Source organism: Gossypium hirsutum, chromosome A08 (assembly GCF_007990345.1).
Source record: "Gossypium hirsutum isolate 1008001.06 chromosome A08, Gossypium_hirsutum_v2.1, whole genome shotgun sequence".
In the NCBI taxonomy this organism is placed as follows: Eukaryota; Viridiplantae; Streptophyta; class Magnoliopsida; order Malvales; family Malvaceae; genus Gossypium; species Gossypium hirsutum.
This window is the reverse complement of record NC_053431.1, coordinates 64508439-64530193: the sequence shown is the minus strand read 5'-3', so window position 1 is coordinate 64530193 and position 21755 is coordinate 64508439. Positions and strand designations below refer to the sequence as shown.

The window sequence follows — 21755 nt, the reverse complement described above, 5'->3', positions numbered from 1 at the left end:
TCAACAAATTATAATATGACACATGGCTCCGTTTTTAATAAGTATATGTACATTCTAAAAAAAATTAAATTTTTTTTGAATAAAATTTTATAAAATTGTAAAATATTTTGATATAGTTTCTAAAAATTCTATAAAAAAAGGAAAAATTGAATTTTTTAAATAAAATTTTATAAAATTGTAAAATATGTCGATATAGTTTCTAAGAATTCAAAAAAGAAAAAATTAATTTTCAAAAAAACTGAAAACATATATAAAGATTTAAAAAACTTTAGTTGAACTTTAGAAAATTACGAGAAGATGTGAAATTTTAACATATATATATAATTCAGAAAATAGCAATAATTAAAAAAACCAAAAAATTATATAAAAAATTCAAAATTTTAAAAATTTAAAAATAATTAAATTAAGAAAATTAAAAGGGATATAAAAAAATCTAAATATATACATAATTTTAAAAAATGAAAAAAAAAATTATATAATTTCTGAAAAATTAATATTGGATCAGCTATCGGTCAAAACCGATCAACAGTGGTCAAAGTCAGATATATAAGTGTCTAAAATGTTTAATATTTTGTTTTATAAATTATTATTTTTAAAATTTGAGAATTTTTATAAGTTAATTTCAATACGTCATGTTTAGTATTTTAATTGGGACACATATCAGCTTGATTTTCTCAAACGTCATTGAACCAGAGCCGAAATCGTACTTTTAAGCTCCACATTGGATTCGTCTGTGTCTGGATAATCAGCAGCAAGTAGAGAATCCTCTGGGGTTGGTTGAAGGTATCAAGTGAACTTTGGAAGTAGTCGAGGATGAATGCAGAAAAGCCCAAATGAGCAAAGCAAATACCCCCTTTCCAAAACACACACAATATCATCAGCTTTCATTACAAAGCCCAAATAATTACACAATAATAGTTCCAAGGTTTACAATGGGCTAAAGCCTAACCACAAACAAACGAAGGCAACCCTACCAACAAGCGTAAAAGTTGTCGTCGCCGAAGAAGAAACTTGGGAAGGTCGAAAGTCGCCGGCAAGGCGGATGCATCTATCAACGACATGTGATGCCTCCCTGGGAGACCATGCCTCGGCAGCTCAAAAAAAAGAGCCCCATCAAATACCGTGGTGCTAAGGGAAGGATTCCGCTGCCCAAAAATCGGGTACAGCCACCTGTCGAAAGCACTAGTACAACGAGATCCAGGCTCCAACGAGCTCCATCCTGTAGAGATCCATGATCAATAGGGGGAGCCAGAATCTTTCGATTATGGGTCAATTTTTGAAAAATTAAAACCTCTAAAAAGTTTATATAAATTAATTAAATATAAGAGTATTACAAAACTATGTAAATGGTAATTAAATATAAAAATTTTTATAAAGCCAAATATTATTGGTATTAGAGTAATAGCGATTTATACAAGCTGAAAAATAAAATAAAATAATGCATATCATTTTTATAAGTTGAATTAAAAGAAAATCTTTTTTTGCAATTATCCAGATAAAATATAATTTCCTTCACAACATAAAAATTATAAATGTTTTTTGGTGTTATAAAAATACAATATGTAAAACACAGAATGCACGAAATTAGACCAACAACAATAATTTTTCAAACAAAAATGTTTATTTTTAATCAATATTCAAGAAATAAATGATTATACAACCAATCAATCTTAATTTCTTCAAGGATTTATATTAATGTTCTCTAAAAATATAAATCAATCAAGATATTAATAATCTCATACAAAATCAACATCCCAAAACCATTCCATCAATAAAAACTTAATCTTGTCTAAAAATCCTAATTTATCAAGTAAAGCCACAACTTTAATTTTTAGAGATTAATTAATAAAATTTGAAATTGAAAAGAATAATTGTTAATTAAGTCAACATACTTAAATGTATAGAAAGGTTGATAATCTATTTAGTAAAATTATGGAGAGAATGAGAGAACAAGAAAATTTTCAGAAAAAAATGATGAATGTTGAATGAAAAAAAGTTGTTTTCCAAATAATTTACTACTTATTTTTTTTTATAAAGTATTTTTTCTTAAAATTTTTGTCTGGTCAATTGACCCCACAACCGATCCCGCAATTTAACAAGTGGTTTTGACACTGATGATTAAAAATGATGCTAAAAGACAGAGAGCGGGGCAACCGGAGAGAAAACGAGGGCCAAGCCAAGAGCTGTGAGCAAGAGGAGAACCTCCACAATACGGCTGGGAGAAAAACATCTCAAATCACCAGCAGAATGACAACGATGGAGAGGGGAAAAGGCCAGGCTTTTATTCTGCCGGAGGAAAGGAAAAAGAAACAAACGACAAAAGGTGACAAGGCAGTCACTTTCTTTTAAGAGGTTTTTTTCTTCAGTAGTTAATTGTATGGAATTGAGTGTAGCTGCAGCAGACCAACTTATATACCTAAATATCGTTTCTTTCAAAAGAAAAAAATTATGCAATTGTCATCCCATCTAACCTCACGATAAGCTTATAGCTTCTCAATAATTTTGCCTACATCGCTCCCAAGGGTGTACATTGAACTATCATATATGCTTAAAGACCTCTTTCCTATTTAATGTGGGGTTAATAATAGTTACTTGCGCGTTTGACACGATATTCTCATGCACTATCTACCCTATCGTTAGTGTGCTTGAAGTACTGTGATACCACTTCCCATTATACGCAGCTCTTGGGACGCTGTGGAGCTAAACTCTAAGGTAGGTAGGTGGGTACTAGGCTTGGAAAGGATTTAGGATGCATGGTTGAATCTTTGTTAGGCTAGGCTTGCCATTTAAGCCTTACCGGTATACATGATGACAGTTTCTAGACTAGCTATATATTGTTGAAGTTTTGAGACCCTCATTGGTATATTGCTGCCTTTATTCAACAGTGCACAAGTTGAGAAACGATGTGTGCTCGGGATAAGCTTGCAGCTGCTACGATTTGAGACAATTTTGTTAGCCTAACATGAAAATCTTCTTTTACAAAGTTGAGGATGAATCTTAGTTCATACTCAAATCCGCTTGCGAAAGATGACAGTACAGCATCAAAATCTCCCACTTTAATTTGCAATGATGCATAAGTATGAGGGTAGACAGCAATGTCACAAATCCTTCGCCATCATGCTTATTTGTTAAGACCACAAGTTTAGATGCGCAAGATTTCAAACAAACATGCCAAATTAGACATTTTTGTACAAGCGAACTCAAATATGGTAAAAAGAAAATCCCTAAATTTTTTTCGGTGCATCAAAATAAACATCAAACAACCATAAAAGAATGTCAAAAGAGCGAGCTTTTGCGTCTTTGACTGGTCAGATGACTTCACAATCACAATCCATTACCTGGATGCCCAGGACTTGCAGAAGACTTTTGGGGCAAACTTGCAGGACCTTCCACAATTCCTATGTCTTTGACACCAGAGCTTAATGATGATGATGAATCACCCTCCACTTCATCATCTTCATCCTCAATGAAAGAACCCTTACGTCGCAGTTCCTTTATTTTCAAAAACTCATCATAGTGTGCTTTCCTTTGCTCCTTAAAACTCTTACCATTCTGATCTGTTTGGAAATTTGAACCAAAAAAATGTGGAACAGACTAAAAACATCAACCACGGATTAAGCATAAGAAATACATTGTACACAATTGATGAACTAAAAGAGATAAAATAGATTGGGATGGGGAAGGAGCAGGGCAAGGGCAAGGGGGAATGAGTGGTCTTGAACCTTCATCACTGTTTGCAATTGGATAATGTGTGATTTTTTCATCATGTCATTTATTTCTGTTTTGTTTCTCAATAACTTAAAAAGCATCAGAGAAAACTAAGAGATTCATAAAGATCATATGAACCTAGATAAAAGGGTACAAAAAAAACGGTGCAAAATTCCAAGCTAAGTTAAAGAAGAAGTTTAGAAGCTATAGTGCTTTTAATGATAATATTCAACATCATGACTTTTTCTACCAGACAGCAGCAGGTAAATCCTGACCACTTCAACGCTCATCCTCACATCCTTCCAAAAGAAAATGTCCGATGATAAATTCCACTAGGAGAAACAAGAAAGGCTCTAACCATCAAAAGCCTGTTTTCTAGAGCAAACCTTATACCATTCACACAAACAAGGATTATTGCTCCCTTGTAATCTCATGAAAGATAAAGCAGTCATTAGATATGCTAACCAACTTAAAAGGAAAGTAAAACATTTTCCAATATGCCATCAGAAACGACAACTAAAAAGCAATGGTCAACAAACCTTCTTCATCATGATCCATAGGATCAGCCTCATCATCAGAAGAAGTCCAACCACCAGACTGCCCAGTTGTTTTTCTACTTGAGGAAGCCACATCTTTCAAAGCAGAGCATAATTCCTCAGCATCCACATCAATGACACAATCGTTGAAACTACGTCCTCTGGGAGACAAAGACCCTAACCAAGATACGAACTATAAGGTGAGAAATGTAATCCAATGTTCAGATTAATGCTCTAACCAAGGTACAAATAAAGTGAAAATAAAATTACACAAGCACCATTTCCTAAATTTCTCACACAAAAATATAGGCTAATACAAGAGGTAAATCACTATGCAAGTGAAAATACCATCATCATCAATCATGGGGTGGTACGGCGTCTTGGGTTCAGTTATTTTCTGCCTTACGGGTTTATTTGCTTCAATTTCCCCCAGATTTTCCTCATTCCATCTTACACGCCTACTGTTTCCCCAAGAAAGAATTATTATTAGATCCAAAACACAACTAAGAATATTATAACTACAAAAACTTACAATTCTTGTTACAGTAGCTAACTATATCAAAACAAGATAGAAGCATAAAAACGAACAACTATGATCAAAATGGGAACATCCTTCTTAAAATCAGCTAGTTCTCGACTACTTGAATCAGAAACTAGATTTGCACTCCAGGCATAGCCTAATCAAGGCAAAGATATGAGGCTGATTTCTAGATAAGTATACTGTATCCTTCCTCATTAAAGTGTTACATCTAAATTATAGACTTGGCATAACTTATATATGACTAAAATTGGCAATTTTTCACCTATTTTTGCTGGTGGAATGGGCTCACCTACAGTTATATCAAGCCATGCATTCATATGTTAAAAGAGTCATTTCTAAAATGAAGAAACACCTTATGAATATTGCATAATTAGAACAATCCATTCTCTTTTAAAACGGACAATCTGCATGGTTAGTATATTTAAAAAAAAAAAGCCACATGTAGAACTAGTCAGCTGGAACCTAAATAGGGAGAAAACAAGCTAAAAGTTGAAGCAGAAGTTAGATTTCTATTTGGCTCAAAAGTTCCAGTGTCCAGAAATGCAAGAAGCTTCAAATATAGTAATATCTTGTTATATGCTATAAAGAATAAAGATAGAAGCAATTTTGAATACGATAAAGTTAACCATAAATCATCTCATCCCATCTGCTTCCAAACGAGCCAAAAGGAAACCAAATAAAAGAACAAGGAAGATATTCTGAATTACTTCATCTGGAAAATTCCGGTGTGCCGACAGCAAGCTTCAAGTAGTCCTGATCCAATGAAACATTATCGTAATCACTTAGCTACACTTTTAACATAAAAAAATGAAACACTAAACTATTCTGCAGATAATGCAGAGTGAAATTACTAATTCATGCTAAAATCAGGCTTGTGCTGGCTTTTACTTTATATTAAACATAAGAGTGTCAAAAAAAGAATCAAACTGGAAAGAGTTCAAAGGCAAACAGTCTTCTGAGTTGATAACAATACAAATTCAGAAATTAGGTACCAGAAAAGAAAAGAAGTTACAACACCAAATGTGGCAAAAGCTTAACTACTCACACTCCAGAGAACCATGTCAAACATAAAAACAGAAAATGCCAGTAGTGGCCATGAGAGGAAAACAGAATTATCCTAAATAAACTAATCCTCAAGGGCAACTTCATCAAGACAAAACCTGGCAGCAAAATCTCACTATTCTAGGGCTACATCCACAAGCAAATCAGTAGCCATGTTGAGTCACAGAGATTCTCAATTCCCAAATGTAAACACTAATACGTTCAAAGATTTGTGGTTTACCACTCTTAAGATCCAAAACATATATATATATATAAATATAAAGCAAGGACAAAAAGAATTAATGTACACTCAAAATGGATGATGCCTAAAACAGTTAACTGGTGCATGAATCAGGGGCACAAGAAAATGAAACCGAAAGTGATTGCATAGGTTACACAACTACTTAACCAGAAATCCCTAAATATATAAATATAAGAAATTATAGTAAAAAATTACAACTACATGCAAGTAATTAAACCTAGAATCAAAAGAACCAAGAAGCAAAAGGCACATAAAAAATAATCAAATGAATGAAGTATATAGCTAATTCAGTCCAAGGATCAGGCTATCAAGCTCAGTTCAGATGGATGCTGAGAAAATGGATAATATAAACAAGAAAAGTTAAAACGGCAAAATAAACTCCAATAACCATTAACAATCAGAGAAATATTTCCATCAATTTAAAATTTCACCGAAGGAATTTCAAATTCACAGAGAAAAGAAAACGAAAAAGCAATTGGAGAGAGAAATTTGTACCTTCCGATCGCTCCTGTTGATTTTGAATACCAAAAAATTTCCATTTTGGGGGATTTTAAGTATTTTATATTACTTATTTCTTTTACCAATTCTGCCCTTTCATTAATTTCAATTACCGGTTGAATCCGAATGCAATTGGGCTATCTCCACCTTTGACTCCGTTGACTTTTCCGTTGAGTCATAAGTATGAGTGTAGATCTTGGCACGCAAGTCCTTAGCAGCCCAAAGGCAACGCTGAAAACTTAATGTTGACTTGCGGAGCTGCGAAATCCAAAACAAAAACATTCTATTACTAATTTCATATTTCCACATTTGGCACTCTAACAACTATATATTTTGATTTTAAAATTATGAAATTAACATTCTTATTCAATAAATATCTTACACATTACAAAATAATATTATTTATCACCTTTAAATTTGCAAGAAGAAATCATGGATAATAAGGAATATAATTTAAATATTTTAATGAGGAAGAAAATCAAAAAATAATATATGGCAAGTAATAAATATATGGCCCCGGGGGGGGGGTTTGAGATATTTTCAGAGCAGGTCTTTCAACTAACAAATAATTTAACTCTAATTTGTTTTAAATATTTTCAATTAAGTCTAAAGTTTGTCTTCTCAATTTATCATTTAATTTTTGTAAAGCTCATAGTAAATTGATCCAATTCCAACGCATTACTAAGATTATAATTAGTATAAAATTTTACTTATAATCATTTTTAAAATATGCAAACCTTTATTTTTCATTGGAATACTTTTTAAAGCTTATAATTGGTATAAAAATTAATTTTTAGACTAATTAATTTTAAAAAAAATTATTAACTAATAAAAATTATAAATTTTATAATAAATTATTTATACAGTTAATTAAAATTTAAACAGTATCTATTCAATTTTAAATTTTTTATAGTGTACAATATAATTATTTTTATGATATTAAAAATATAGTATTTAAATAGTTTACACTAGACAATATTTAATATATTATTCAAAAACATTATTTCATGTTATTTGTAAAAATATACAAAATTTTTAAATAAATTTCACAAATAAATATTTTTTAATTTATACATACAACTAATCCATGCATCACACGACATAAAAAAAAACTAATATATTGTCATGCCCTAGGAAATAGGGGTTAACAGAAATAATTAGACAAAAAAATAAGGCATAGGTTGAATGATTAAGGGATAGTGCATTCATCTTAGAAGTCCTAGGTTTAAACCCCATTCCTTCTATTTCTCTTCCTTTTATTTTAGCAGCTTAGGATAAAAACCTCACTAAAATAAGTACTGTTGGGGGTAAAAATTGAACAAAAGATAGGCTTAAGCTTAATGGTTAGCACGCTAGAACCTCATTGGAGGTCTTAGTAACCACTATAGTATCGTGACTGAGCTCTCCCCAACGACATACCATTACGAAAGTAACTACACAGTGCTCATCCATTGACCTTGTCATAAGTGTGCTACATTCATAGGATTTCCTTGATCTCTTTAGGATAATATCCCTTCTCCTAATATGATCCTATTTTGTCTCATTGTAACCATTACATATTCTTTCATGAAAAGTCAATCACTATCAAATCGTGATCAAGTCATCCATCATAAAGACGGACGATCTGTGGCCACATTTACTTTAAATCTATAACACCCCTTGCCCATATCTAATGCCGGGACAGGGTTCGAGGCGTTACCGGACTTAAACATAAACATTCATATAAAACCGGACCATAAAATTTGGACAAAATCAAATTTATCCATTCACATGCATATCGTCCCTTATATGAGCCCACGAGGCCCAAAACATACGTTGGGAGTGGTTCGAGACTAAACCGAAAACTTTTGGAACTTTTACTATACTTAGAAAATTTTCATACTTTGGAGAGTCACACGCTTGTGTGGCTTAGGACACGCCCGTGTCCTCAGCCCGTGTAACTCTTTGGTTATGATGTCATGCACAATTTGGGGTCAGACGGCCAAGTCACACGCCCGTGTCTCGAGGCTGTGTCCTTCATAAGGTTGAGACACACGGCTGTGTCTCTGCCCATTTGGCCAAGGAAATGACAATTTACCGAGCCATTTGCCACCCTCATTTGCACTCACAATACACACTTTCAATGGAACTTAACATGGCACAATGAAGCTACCAACACAACCATAATCAAGGCTTAAACATATCAAAACAATTATTTACTGTTCATAACAAAACTATCCACTTGAGTCATAGTCACTAAATTATTTATATCTTAAACTACAGAACTATAAATTAAGATCCGCTTGATTTTTCGAAACTAGACTCAAATATCTTTCTACCATAAAATTTTCAGAATTTATTGTTTAGCCAATAAGTACAGTTAATTCTTCAAATTCGTCTCTATTCTGCTATTTGATAGTTTCAATCTTTCTTCACTAAAAATCAATTATCTCTTAGTACAGGATTCAGATGATATTCTCATTTGTTTCTATTGAAAATAGACTCATTAAAAATTTAAACATATAAATTTGAATCCCCAAGTATTTTTATAAAATTTTTAATGATTTTCCAAATTCAGAACAAGGGAACCCAAAATCATTCTGACCTTGTCTCATAAAAATTCAAATATCTCACAAAATGAAATTCTTTTTCTTACACCGTTTCTTCTATGTAAAACTAAACTCAATAAGCTTTAATTTTATATTTTATTCAACCTTGATTCGATTTTCACAATTTTTGGTGATTTTTCAAAGTTGTACTATTGCTGTTGTCCAAAATTGTTTTAATGCTAATTTTACTCTTTCATGATTCCCTTGTACTAACTTTCATTAACATACCATTATAAACCACATCAGACAATGACATTGGCATAGGCATATGAGTAATTAATATGCTTGCAACTCATTAGCCAATATAAGCCAATTTATATGGCTACATACCAAATCAAATCCTTATTCATTAGAAGCTAATACATTTGGCCATATCATAATGACACATACACAAAATGACTAAGTCCTTATACATGCCATAAACTTAAGATAATTACATTTACTTATACCCCAAATGATAGCTTGATAGTGTGATAGAATCTCCGACGATCTCCAACCTGAGCTAGCTGAATAAACCTATAGGAGGTGGGAAAGAAAGGGGGTAGGCTTCATAGCTTAGTAAGTTCACATGCAAATAGAATGCAATTTAAACAAGAATTAATCATACATTTAACTTAATAACCATAAACTTGCACTTTATTATCTAATCACTTAAACTTATTCTTCATATATATATCCTTACCACAAGTTCATCACATCCCATGATGTTCTCATGAGTTTGATATACATACCTGTGCCCACTTGCACATAACAACTTACTTTCTTGTCTTTGACATATTCATCAAGATTACCATTGAAATTCTCTTTGGACCACCCGTTGAACACTCAAAATACTATCGGATACATCAAAATCTCACACCTAAATGTCTCATATGTAGCAAATGCTACCTCATATCACATATCACATGTTGCTCGCTTTCGAGCTACTCAGGGGTCTACTCACATAGGCCGTCAGGTATCTGCAACACATGCCGGACTACCCAGTCACTGGTAGAATATGCAAGGCCAGTACCCGGACGCCAAAACATGTGTCACATACATCATGAACTCAGACCATAACTCAATGAGTTCAGATGCCATATATATCATGAACTCAGACCACAACTCAATGAGTTCAGATCACATAGTTCCTAGTGACATGTCACTTGTATCCTAAACTATTCCTAAGGTTAAAATGGGATTCTTCAATACCACATTTCTATAGAATTTGCTCGTAACGTCGATTTCAATGCTCATAGCACCAATCACATATTCATGGAGAAATCAAAGCATAATTCATGATACAATTTAGGCAATAAACATATGATACAACATTACATCAAATATGTATGTACTTACCATACATGCAATATTAAAGCTTTTAAAGTATGGTATATGTTGCATTATTTGCAAATGAACTTACATCGATACCAAAAATGGTGAAAAAGACCTAACCGTTAAATACGCGTTTTTCCCCGTTCTAGGTCCAAACCTCATTTTCTTTGATCTATAATATCATATTTAGTCTATTTATTAGTCACATTAGTCAATGTGATTCAAAAATATACTATGGAAAAATTACATTTTTGGCCCTAAACTTTATCATATTTATACTTTTGCCTCATAGCTCGTAAAATGATTTTCATTCAATTCTTTTAACATACAAGCCTAGTTGAATCATTTTAATAACTAAATATGACAAATTTTATAACTTTTACAAATTAGTCTTTTTAGGCATTTTTACTGAAAACTACTTAGTAAAAGTCGTTTAACACACAACAAACATTCATATTCCTCCATTAAACATCAAAGTACACGCATGTCACACATAGTAAATTTTTAAACATGAACCCTACTTCAAATCAAGGGTAGAAATAGGTAAATCTTGTTACGAGGATTTTAAAAACATGAAAATCATTAAAAACGGGCAAAGAATGGACTTACTATGGAGCTTAGGAAGCTTGAACAAAACCCTAGCCATGGTGGTCTTCAAAATTTCAGCCTAGGAGTTGAAGATGACCAAAAATTGGCTTTTATTTTGTTTATTTAATCATTTAATTACTAAATGACCAAAATACCCCTAACTTAAAAATATTCTATTTCACCTATTTCATGTCCATTTTTGTCCAAAAATTAACCAATGGTCTAATTACCATTTAAGGACCTCCAATTTAAAATTTCAGAACAATTGGACACCTCTAGCATATAGAGCTCAAGCTTTGCACTTTTTACAATTTAGTCCTTTTGACTAAATTGAGTGCCCGAATGTCAAAATTTTCGAACAAATTTTTTACGAAATCATTCTGTGAAATTGTAAACCATAAAAATATAATAAAAATAAATTTTTCCTTGTTGGATTTGTGGTCCCGAAACCACTGTTCCGACTAGGCCCAAAATCGGGCTGTTATAACTCTCCCCTTTTTAGGGATTTTCGTCCCCGAAAATCTTGCCATAAGAAGTTGCTTTCAACTTTCATGAAACACTTTCACTAAGTTCTCAGAATCACGAATCAATTTTAGCCTCGTATAACTCTCTCCAATCACCTTTGAACTTTAACACACAGTGTTGGAGCATATCGTCAAAGTTTTGAATTATTCTCTCAAACTTACCACCGATTCACAGATGTATTACAGTACCAAGATGCAACTGCGTACTCATAGTTTCCTGTAGCTTTTTCCATAATTAGGATATATCCCTCGGATCTCAATCCGAAATAATGGAGACTGATACTTCGCATAATCAAATAATCCCAGAAACATCTTACTCTGCTGGTTTGTTAAATAAGAAATCTGCACACGAACGATCAATCACAATCCAATAACATCTTCCTTTTTGGAGATAAAGATAATTCAGATACGAAATCTATAGTGTTTCCATCTCATTTTCATTCTAGAATCATCACTGACTGTGATAGTCCTGAATACTCTTGAAATTTAGCTTTTACCTGTTGACAAATTGACATTTGAACACAAGCTCAAAAATAGCATGTAACATACGCAATTACCAGAACATCAACTTCATATGATTGCACATTTTATTACTCTCTAGATAAACAGACAAGCCACTACTGTGAACTTTGTATAAAAATTTTCTACATAAGCCCCGGATTCTTTGGTACACAAATTCCATATCGGAATAATAATAACATGAATCAAGCCCAACCTGAAGTTCAGAATCAAAAGTTGATCCTTACTGTACTCATGTAGCTCATCATTCACTAACACATTTTTGAGTTTCTCAAACTTGCAAAGAAAGCATCGCTTTAGCTTTTTATTTAGCTAAAATCAGACCATCATCAAATAAGATCAATCCAGTAACCAGTACTCACAAAAATACTTAAGGATTTTCCATCCAGGCATCTGTAACTATAACTACTTTCTCAGAGATAGATCGATAATTACTCGAAATTTTTCAATATCTAAATTCATTAACAATGTCTTAAACTTCAGATCTTTTTCTGTAACATTAGATACTTTAAACCATTAGAATCAGGAAGCATATGACATTTTCCGTCGAACACACGATATCATCGAATTCACAACACAGGCATAAAAGTGGTCATCTCTAAATCACCAATCGAACAATTCTTTTCAATGTGATATTAACCATATGAAAACATGAACCATCACTTTACATTCTAGTAAAAAACACATTCCAATACGTTCAATAGTACATCACTGAAAAATCATAAATTCATTATTCAATTCAAATTGAATTCAGAATCAAAGCTTCGGTTAATAATATCTTCAACAATCTTCAACTTGCTAACATGCACAAACCATCTGAATTTTCATAAATGTGATAACCATATCATTCAGTACAACTTTAACTCATAATAGCATCATCAGATTAGAACAAATCTAATAGGTATATCTTGGTATCATACTCTCTAAAATATAAATTCTTCATTCAAACTATTCATCAATATATTCATAGATGCACAAAATTTATTATCATAATTGAGGATACTTTAACTACATGTAACTCGAATCATGTAACAACCCGATTTAGGGTCTAGTCGGAACAGTGGTCTCGGGACCACAAATTCAAAGTTAGAAAATTATTATTTATTATTTTTATGAGATTATGGTACGATTATATAAGTGCATGTAAATTTTGGTAAGCTAATTTTAGCGATTTCTAGTCCAATTTCGAAAAATGACTAAATCGCATAAAAGGCAAAAGTTACATTTTAGTGCCCAAATGTGTTAAATAGCTAGAGAATCAAAATTGAAGGCTTTTAAAGGGCAATTAGACCCTTGTGCATTGGCTTGGCCGGCCATGGGGAGACAAATTGGGGAGAAGGTAAAAATTAAGTGAGGGTGAGGTCATCAATTTTGACTAATTTTATATTAAACAAAACAAAGGCCATTTCTTCTTTATTTTTCTTCACTTTCACTGATTTTTACCAGCCATAGGAGGTTTTTGAAGCTTGAAATTGGTAGTAACTTATCATCTCCAGAAGTAAGTGATTTTCATACCCTTTGTTGAAGATTTTTGCATTTTTAAGACCCTTGAAGCTTGAGCTTTCAAATGATGGTGCTATTTTGTAAAATGATGTATGGTTTAGGGTTTTTTCATAAAAATATTTATGAGGTTTGCTGAGTTTTAATGGAAGAAAATTAGTCTTGGGTGTCTTATGAACAACTTTTGTGAAAGGTGTTAGCACGAAAACACCTAAAAGGACTGTTTTGCAAAAGTTGCAAAATAGGTGGTTAGTGTGTGAAATAGTGAGAATTTGGGATTAATCTAGTATTAAAAAGAGTTTAGCTAGGCTTGATATGTGAAGAAATTCGATAAAAATTGATTTTCGAGCATAGGGGTAAAATGGTCATTTTGCCAAGGCCTAAGGGCAAAATGGTTATTTTTCCAAGGTTGTGAATTTATGAACGCCTAATTTTTTTTTGTGACTAAATGGATGCATATTGTTATTATAGATCAAGATTTGCCAAAACTGAGCCTAGACCGAGGCAAAGCCAAGCAATCCGAATAAGTCGACTAGTCAAGAACTTTTTGTAAACCGAGGTAAGTTGTATGTAAATAATACAACTACACTGTCAATACTTGTATTCATATTTTCAATGAATTGATATTGTATGAATTGTTAAGTTATAATTGAGAATGCCTTATAATAATTGAGATAGTAGAAATATCCCGTTGAAACCATAGGATATGAACTGGATATTCGTGCCAAGACATTGGGTGATTTGTGCGCCAGTGTAAGACATGTCTGGGACATGCTTCGGCCACATTATAAGAGCTAGTGTGAGACCATGTCTAGGACATGGCATCGACATCCAGACGAGAGCTAGTGTAAGACATGTCTGGAACATGCTTCAGCCATATTATGAGTGCCAGAGTAAGACATGTCTGGGACAGGCATCGGCCTCGACAGAGATAGCCAGTGTAATACGTGTTTGGGACACGCATCGGCTAAGAGTTGTGCTAGTGTAAGACATGTCTGGGACATGCATCAGCACGCATATATGAGAGTTAGTGTAAGACCATGTCTGGGACATGGCATCGGTAATATATCTCATGTGGAAGGTTCATAGAATATCCAGTAGTATTCCAAACGGTTCAATGGTGAAAGTTATAGTTCAATTTTGATAAAGAAAGGATGATCATGTTGTGAGTGTTACAGGCACCTATATGATAAGCATGAGTAACAAGCTTAATTTAGAAAATGAGACTCGAGTAGACAATAATGAGTAAGTTAAGTTATGTTTACCTTTGAGCTATAAGCATGATGGAAAAATGTGAGATTGTTGTTGTATATTTATTTATATGCAACTTACTAAGCTTTATGCTTACTCTTTTTTCTTTCCCTCTTCTTTCAGTATCGCTAGGCTAGCTTAAGGATCCCATAAAGTCAGAGATATCGATCACACTATCAGCCGCAACACTCGGTATAGTTTGATTTATATTTTTGAAGGTGGCATGTATAGAAGGCTAGATTAGGATGTTGTATTAAGAGAATTATCCATGTATTTTAGCTCACGTCAAAAGCCCTTCACTTTGTTTCAAGCTGGAATAATGGCTATTATTCATTTTGATGGACGCATATAATGTTCTTTCTATGGATGAATTGGTGTCCATTGTGATGAAATTTGTATATTGACATGATCTTGTGTAGGTTGTGCAAAATGGATGACAAAATGGCTTGGAAAATAGCCTAGTTTGTCCACACAGGTAAGACACACGGGCTTGTGTCTAGGCTGTGTATGATACACGGCTCACACCCATGGGTGTGTGTTATGGCCGTACGTCCCCTGCACTTAAAACTTCAAAGTCATTTTAGTACACGGGCAGGCTATGCTGTGTCATAAAGTCAGTATGCATGCTAGCGGTACATGGGCAAGAGACACAGCCGTGTGTCTCAGCCGTGTGAAGGATACGATTATAGGGCACGGGTGTGTGCTTGGGCCATGTGGTTTTGGTAGAATGTCCAGGTTTTCAGACACGGGTTCGAGACATGGGCGTGTCCCTATCACACGGTCGTGTGTTCTATATCCACACGAGCGTGTGAGGTCTTGATGCATAAAATTTTCTATTTTTTATGAGTTCTCGGTTGGGTTTTGAACCACCCCGGATGTATGTTTTGGACCTCGTAAGCTCGTAAATGAGACTGATTTCTTATGAAAAGAGAAGTTTTTAAATTGTTTGAGATTTCACAACCTAGTACAGTTAGTTGAGGTTAAGTCAGGTAGCACCATGAACCCTATCCTAGCATCAGATACGGTCGAGGGGTGTTACATTTAGTGGTATCAGAGTATGGTTTAGTCGGTTCTAGAACTAACCTAGCTAAAGTATGAGTCTAGCCATACATGCCATATATATATATCGATAGTGTGACGATTCCTGATGATTATAAATTGTGTTTTTCTTATATAGTAAATGGATCCTGATAGAACTACGGCAGATGACGCGGAAAGTAATGCGCCGGCTCCCACAGAAGGGACCATGCCGATAGAGAGTGAGCCCGTAAGTATGGGCCAAGGCGGAGGGGCTAGGGAAGCCTACCTCCGAATAATGGATGCCTGGTATATAGAGTTCGTTCGTGCGAACCCGAACACTCTACCTCCTCCACCTCCTCTGATTCCTCAGTATGCCCCGGTGGCTCTGCAAAGTGTGAACATGTTCAGGAGGGAAAAGCCTCTGGTAGATAAGATTCGGAAGCAAGGGGCCGAAGAATTTCGTGCTAGTGTAGATGATGACCCAGAGAGAGCGGAGTTTTGGCTAGATAATACCATGAGGGTATTTGATGAGCTGTCATGCACATCCGATGAGTGCATGAAGTATGCTGTGCCACTTCTACGAGACTCAGTTTATCAGTGGTGGAACACTTTCGTGTCTGTAGTACCGAGAGAAATAGTAACTTGGGAATTCTTCTAAGAAGAGTTTCGAAAGAAATATATTAGCCAGAGGTTTATGGACCAAAAAAGGAAGGAATTCTTAGAGTTGAAGCAAGGTAATAAGACTGTGACTGAGTATGAGCGGGAGTTTGTGAGACTCAGCAAGTATGCGCGAGAATACGTATCCACTGAAGCTACCATGTGTAAGAGGTTTGAGGATGGCCTCAACGAAGACATTCGAGTGTTTGTGGGCATCCTAGAGTTAAGAGAATTTGTAGTGCTAGTTGAGAAAGCGTGCAAAGCAGAAGAGTTGGTGAAAGAGAGGAGGAAAGTGGCTAGTGAGTCATGAGATGTAAAGAGAAGACAGATGGGGAAAGCATATCAGTCCTCCTCCAAGAGGTCAAAAGAGTTTACTACCCGATCGAATACTTCGGTCGGATATTCGAAGAGAAACAAAAATCGACAAAAACATAGCATCTAAAGCCCAAACTACTTCAATGGCAAGTGTTGGTAGTGTTCGGCCAGATCGGCCGGAGTGTTCGCAATGTGGAAGACGTCACTTGGGTGAATGCCGAGTAAACGAGAGAGGCTGTTTCAAGTGTGGGTCGTTAGACCACTTCATCCAAGATTGTCCTGAAATAAATGACAAGGAGAAAAATCAAGAGATGAGGGCGAGTAGTGCTTCGTTGAAGGGCAGACCCAAAAGGAAAACGGACAGTGGAGCTAATAGTAGAGGCGCGACTAGAGATGTAGTGGCGAGGTCCGAGGGCAGAGCGCCTACGAGGACCTATGCTATATGAGCCCGAGAAGAGGCAGAGTCTCCAGACGTGATCAGGGGTACCTTTTCTATTCACGATATAACTGTTGTCACTTTAATTGACCTATGATCTACCTACTCTTACATATGTATGGAATTAATACCTCGTATAAACATGCTAGTAGAGTCCACTAAGTTTGTAAGAAAAGTGTCTAACCCGTTAGGCAAGCATGTATTAGTGGACCGAGTATGTAGAAATTGTTCTTTGGCGATTAGAGGTCATTGTTTTCTGACCAACTTGATGTTGTTGCCGTTTAATGAATTTGATGTAATTCTTGGGATGGATTGGCTGACCTCCCATGGTGTTGTAGTAGACTGTGGAAGAAAAGTAATTCAGTTAAGATGTGAGAATGGTGATGTTCTCCAAGTTGGGTCAGATAACCTGCCTGTGGTAATATCATTTTTAGTTGCCAAAAAATATTTGAGAAAAGGTTATGAAGCTTATTTAGCTTTTGTGCTGAATTCCCAAGTGTTCGAGTCGAAGATTGAGTCAGTACTAGTGGTTTGTGAGTTTATAGACGTCTTTCCGGAGGAGTTACCAGGGTTACCCCCAGAGAGAGAGGTTGAGTTTGGTCTTGAGTTGGCTCCTGGTACGACACCAATCTCGATTGTACCTTAAAGAATGGCCCCTACCAAGTTAAAGGAGTTGAAGGTACAGTTGCAAGAATTAACAGATAAAGGTTTTGGTAGACTGAGTTTTTCACCATGGGGTGCTCCGGTACTTTTTTTGAAAAAGAAGGATCGGTCAATGAGGTTATGTATCGACTATAGACAACTTAACAAGGTGATAGTGAAGAACAAGTATCCCCTGCCGAGGATTGATGATCTCTTCGATCAATTGAGAGGAGCCACTGTATTTTCTAAAATATATTTAAGGTCGGGTTACTACCAGTTAAGAGTCAAGGAACAAGATGTACCGAAGACTGATTTTCGGACGAGATATGGGCATTACAAGTTTCTTGTTATACCTTTTGGATTGACAAATGTCTCAGTAGTATTTATGGACTTGATGAACCGCATCTTCTGACCGTATTTGGATAGGTTCGTCGTCGTTTTTATTGATGACATCTTGGTTTATTCGCGTAACGAGAATAAGCATGCGGAGCATTTGAGAACTGTGTTGTAGATCTTGAGGGATCAACAACTTTATGCCAAGTTTAGTAAGAATGAGTTTTGGCTCAAAGAGGTCGGGTTTCTAGGACATATAGTGTCGGGTGATGGAATCCGAGTTGATCCAAATAAGATTTCCGCCATTTTGGAGTGGAAACCACCGAGGAATGTGACAGAGGTTCCTAGTTTTCTAGGGCTAGCGGGATACTATAGATGACTTGTAAATGAATTCTCTATGATAGCTACACCGATAACAAGGCTACTGCAGAAAGATGTCAAGTTTGAATGGATAGAAGAGTGCCAACAGAGCTTCGAGAAATTAAAGGCTTTGTTGATCGAAGCCCCAATTTTGGTGCTACCTGAGTCGGGCAAGGAATTTGTAGTTTTTAGTGACACCTCCCTAAATGGTTTAGGGTGTGTGCTAATGTAAGAAGGCAAGGTTATAGCCTATGCCTCGAGGAAGTTAAAACCTCATGAGAGAAATTATTCGACCCATGATTTAGAGCTAACAGCTGTGGTGTTCGCACTGAAGATTTGGCGACATCATTTGTATGGTGAGAGATGCCAAGTATTTGTCGATCACAAGAGCTAAAGTATCTAATGACTCAGAAAGAGTTGAATTTGATGCAACGATGATGGTTAGAGCTAATAAAAGATTATGAGTTGATCATTGACTACCATCTAGGAAATGCAAACGTAGTCGCCGATGCTTTGAGTAGAAAGTCGTTGTTTGCTTTGAGAGCTTTGAACACTCAGTTGACCGTATCTAATGATGGTTCGATCCTTGCAGAGCTGAGAGTTAGGCTGACTTGTCTTCATGAGATCCGAAAAGCGCAGAAGAATGATGAGAAGTTGTAAGCTCAGAAAAGTCAGTGTGAGTCAGGTGTTGAATCAGATTTTTAGATTGGTACTGACGGATGTTTAATGTTCAAAGATAGAGTTTTTGTACCTAAAGATAGTGAGCTCATTCAGAAGATATTACGAGAGGCACACAGCGGTTGTTCGTTAGTTCACCTGGGTAGCGTGAGGATGTACAATGACCTTAAGAAAATGTATTGGTGGTCGAGTATGAAAAGAGACATTTCAGAGTTCATTTCCAAGTGCCTAGTGTAAAGGCTAAACATCAAGTGCCTTTGGGTTTACTTCAGCCTATTATGATTCCTGGGTGGAAATCGGATCGTATCACCATGGACTTTGTGACCAGTTTGCCTCTAACCCCGAAAAAGAGAGATACAGTATGGGTTATTGTCGATAGGCTCACTAAGTCAGCACACTTCATACTAGTGCGTGTTGACTATACCCTTGAAAAGTTGGCAAACTTGTATGTTTCTAAGATTGTGAGGCTTCATGATGTGCCGTTATCGATTGTATCTGATCAAGACCCGAGGTTCACCTCGAGGTTTTGGAAGAAGTTACAAGAAGCTTTAGGAACCAAGTTGAGTTTCAGCACGACATTTCATCCGCAAACTGAAGGACAGTCAGAAAGAGTAATACAGATCGTAGAGGACATATTGAGGTGCTGTATTCTCGAATTTCCAGGAAGTTGGGAAAAATAATTACCATTGGTTGAATTCGCCTACAACAACAGCTACCAGTCGAGTTTGAAAATGGCGCCTTATGAGGCTTTGTATGGGCGAAAGTGCCAAACGCCCTTATTCTGGACTGAGTTGAGAGAGAGTCAGATTCACGGGGTTGATTTGATCAAAGAGGTTGAGGAAAAAGTTAAGGTGATTCGTGACTATTTGAAAGCCGCCTCGGATAAACAAAAATCCTATGTGGATTTGCAATGAAGGGAGATTAAATTTGAAGTCGGGGATAAGGTATTTTTAAAGGTTTTCTCTGTGGAGGAAAGTCCTCAAATTTGGTAGAAAAGGCAAGTTGAGTCCTTATTTTATAGGATATTATGAGGTTACCGAGAGAGTAGAGCCTGTTGCCTACCGTTTGGGTTTGTCACCAGAGTTAGAAAAGATTCATGACGTATTTCACGTGTCCATGCTTTACCGATATAGATCAGACCCTTCACATGTAATTACACCAACTGAAGTTGAGATTCTTCCAGATATGACTTATGGTGAAGATTCAATCAAGATCTTAGCTCGAGAGGTCAAACAGTTAAGGAATAAGAATATACCACTTGTGAAGGTTCTGTGGCATAGACATGGAATCGAGGAAGCCACATGGGAACCCAAAGAGTCTCTGAGAGAGCAGTATCCGAACTTATTCACCAGTAAGATTTTCGAGGACAAAATCCCTAAGGGGGGAGAAATGTAACAACCTGATTAAGGGCCTAGTTAGAATAGTGGTCTTGGGACCATAAATTTGAAGTTAGAAAAATATTTTTATTATTTTTATGAGATTATGGTACGATTATATAAGTGCATGTAAATTTTGGTAAGTTGATTTTAACGATTTCTAGTCCAATTTCGAAAAATGACCAAATCGCATAAAAGGAAAAAGTTGCATTTTAGTGCCCAAATGTGTTAAATAGCTAGAAAATCAAAATTGAAGGTTTTTAAAGGGAAATTAGACCCTTGTGCATTGGCTTGGCCGGCCATGGGGAGACGAATTGGGGAGAAGGTAAAAATTAGGTAAGGGTGAGGTCATCAATTTTGACTAGTTTTATATTGAACAAAACAATGACCATTTATTCTTTATTTTTCTTCACTTTCACCAATTTTTACCAGCCATAGGAGGGTTTTGAAGCTTGAAATTGGCAGCAACTTATCATCTCTAGAAGTAAGTGATTTTCATACCCTTTGTTGAAGATTTTTGCATTTTTAAGACCCTTGAAGCTTGAGCTTTCAAATGAGGGTGCTATTTTGTAAAATGATGAATGGTTTAGGGTTTTGTCATGAAAATATTTATGAGGTTTTCTTAGTTTTAATGGAAGAAAATGAATCCTGGGTGTCTTATGAACAACTTTTGTGAATGGTGTTAGCATGAAAACACCTAAAAGGACTGTTTTGCATAAGTTGCAAAATAGGTGGTTAGTGTGTGAAATAGTGAGAATTTGAGATTACTATAGTAGTAAAAAGAGTTTAGATAGGCTTGAGATACGAATAAATTTGATAAAAATCAATTTTCGGGCATAGGGGTAAAACAGTCATTTTGCCAAGGCCTAGTGGCAAAATGGTCCTTTTACCAAAGTTGTGAATTTATGAATGCCTAATTGTGTTTAGTGACTAAATGTATGCATATTGTTATTATAGATCAAGATTTTCCAAAATCGAGCCTAGACCGGGGTAAAGCCAAGCAATCCGAATAAGCCGACTAGTCAAGAACTTTTTGTAAACTGAGGTAAGTTGTATGTAAATAATACA

At 35.3% G+C, this 21755-nt stretch overlaps 2 protein-coding genes across 5 annotated transcripts; both read right to left on the bottom strand.

Annotated features, from left to right (window-relative positions):
• Window positions 1-544: 544 nt before the first annotated feature.
• Window positions 545-3090, bottom strand: LOC121204460 (uncharacterized). Its single transcript, XM_041074266.1, has 3 exons — window positions 2203-3090; window positions 975-1219; window positions 545-853 (listed from the first exon to the last, which is right to left on the bottom strand). Exons 1-3 carry the CDS (start codon window positions 2228-2230, stop codon window positions 746-748), a joined length of 381 nt encoding a protein of 126 aa, XP_040930200.1. The 5' UTR covers window positions 2231-3090; the 3' UTR covers window positions 545-745.
• Window positions 3091-3098: 8 nt separating this feature from the next.
• On the bottom strand, window positions 3099-6999 carry LOC107919833 (protein phosphatase inhibitor 2). Of its 4 annotated transcripts, none has more exons than XM_016849324.2 (5): window positions 6584-6999; window positions 5493-5538; window positions 4593-4705; window positions 4248-4421; window positions 3099-3557 (listed from the first exon to the last, which is right to left on the bottom strand). In XM_016849324.2, the coding sequence occupies exons 2-5, from the start codon at window positions 5495-5497 to the stop codon at window positions 3325-3327; spliced, it is 525 nt and encodes a 174-aa protein (XP_016704813.1). In that variant the 5' UTR covers window positions 5498-5538; window positions 6584-6999; the 3' UTR covers window positions 3099-3324. The 4 variants fall into 4 exon arrangements, with proteins under 4 accessions (XP_016704813.1, XP_016704955.1, XP_016704888.1 ...); XM_016849466.2 differs by having other exon boundaries at window positions 4593-4702; window positions 6584-6846; XM_016849399.2 differs by having other exon boundaries at window positions 6477-6584.
• Between the last annotated feature and the right edge of the window lie 14756 nt (window positions 7000-21755).

Coding starts and splice junctions, on each gene's coding strand:
- LOC107919833 (XM_016849324.2), bottom strand. Junction 4,422..4,592: donor CCCCATGATTGATGATGATG/GTATTTTCACTT, acceptor TATCTTGGTTAG/GGTCTTTGTCTCCCAGAGGA. Junction 3,558..4,247: donor TATGGATCATGATGAAGAAG/GTTTGTTGACCA, acceptor ATTTCCAAACAG/ATCAGAATGGTAAGAGTTTT.
- LOC121204460 (XM_041074266.1), bottom strand. CDS start 2,230: ATGTTTTTCTCCCAGCCGTATTGTGGAG. Junction 1,220..2,202: donor CTCCCAGCCGTATTGTGGAG/GTTCTCCTCTTG, acceptor GGATCTCTACAG/GATGGAGCTCGTTGGAGCCT. Junction 854..974: donor GACAACTTTTACGCTTGTTG/GTAGGGTTGCCT, acceptor TGTTTTGGAAAG/GGGGTATTTGCTTTGCTCAT.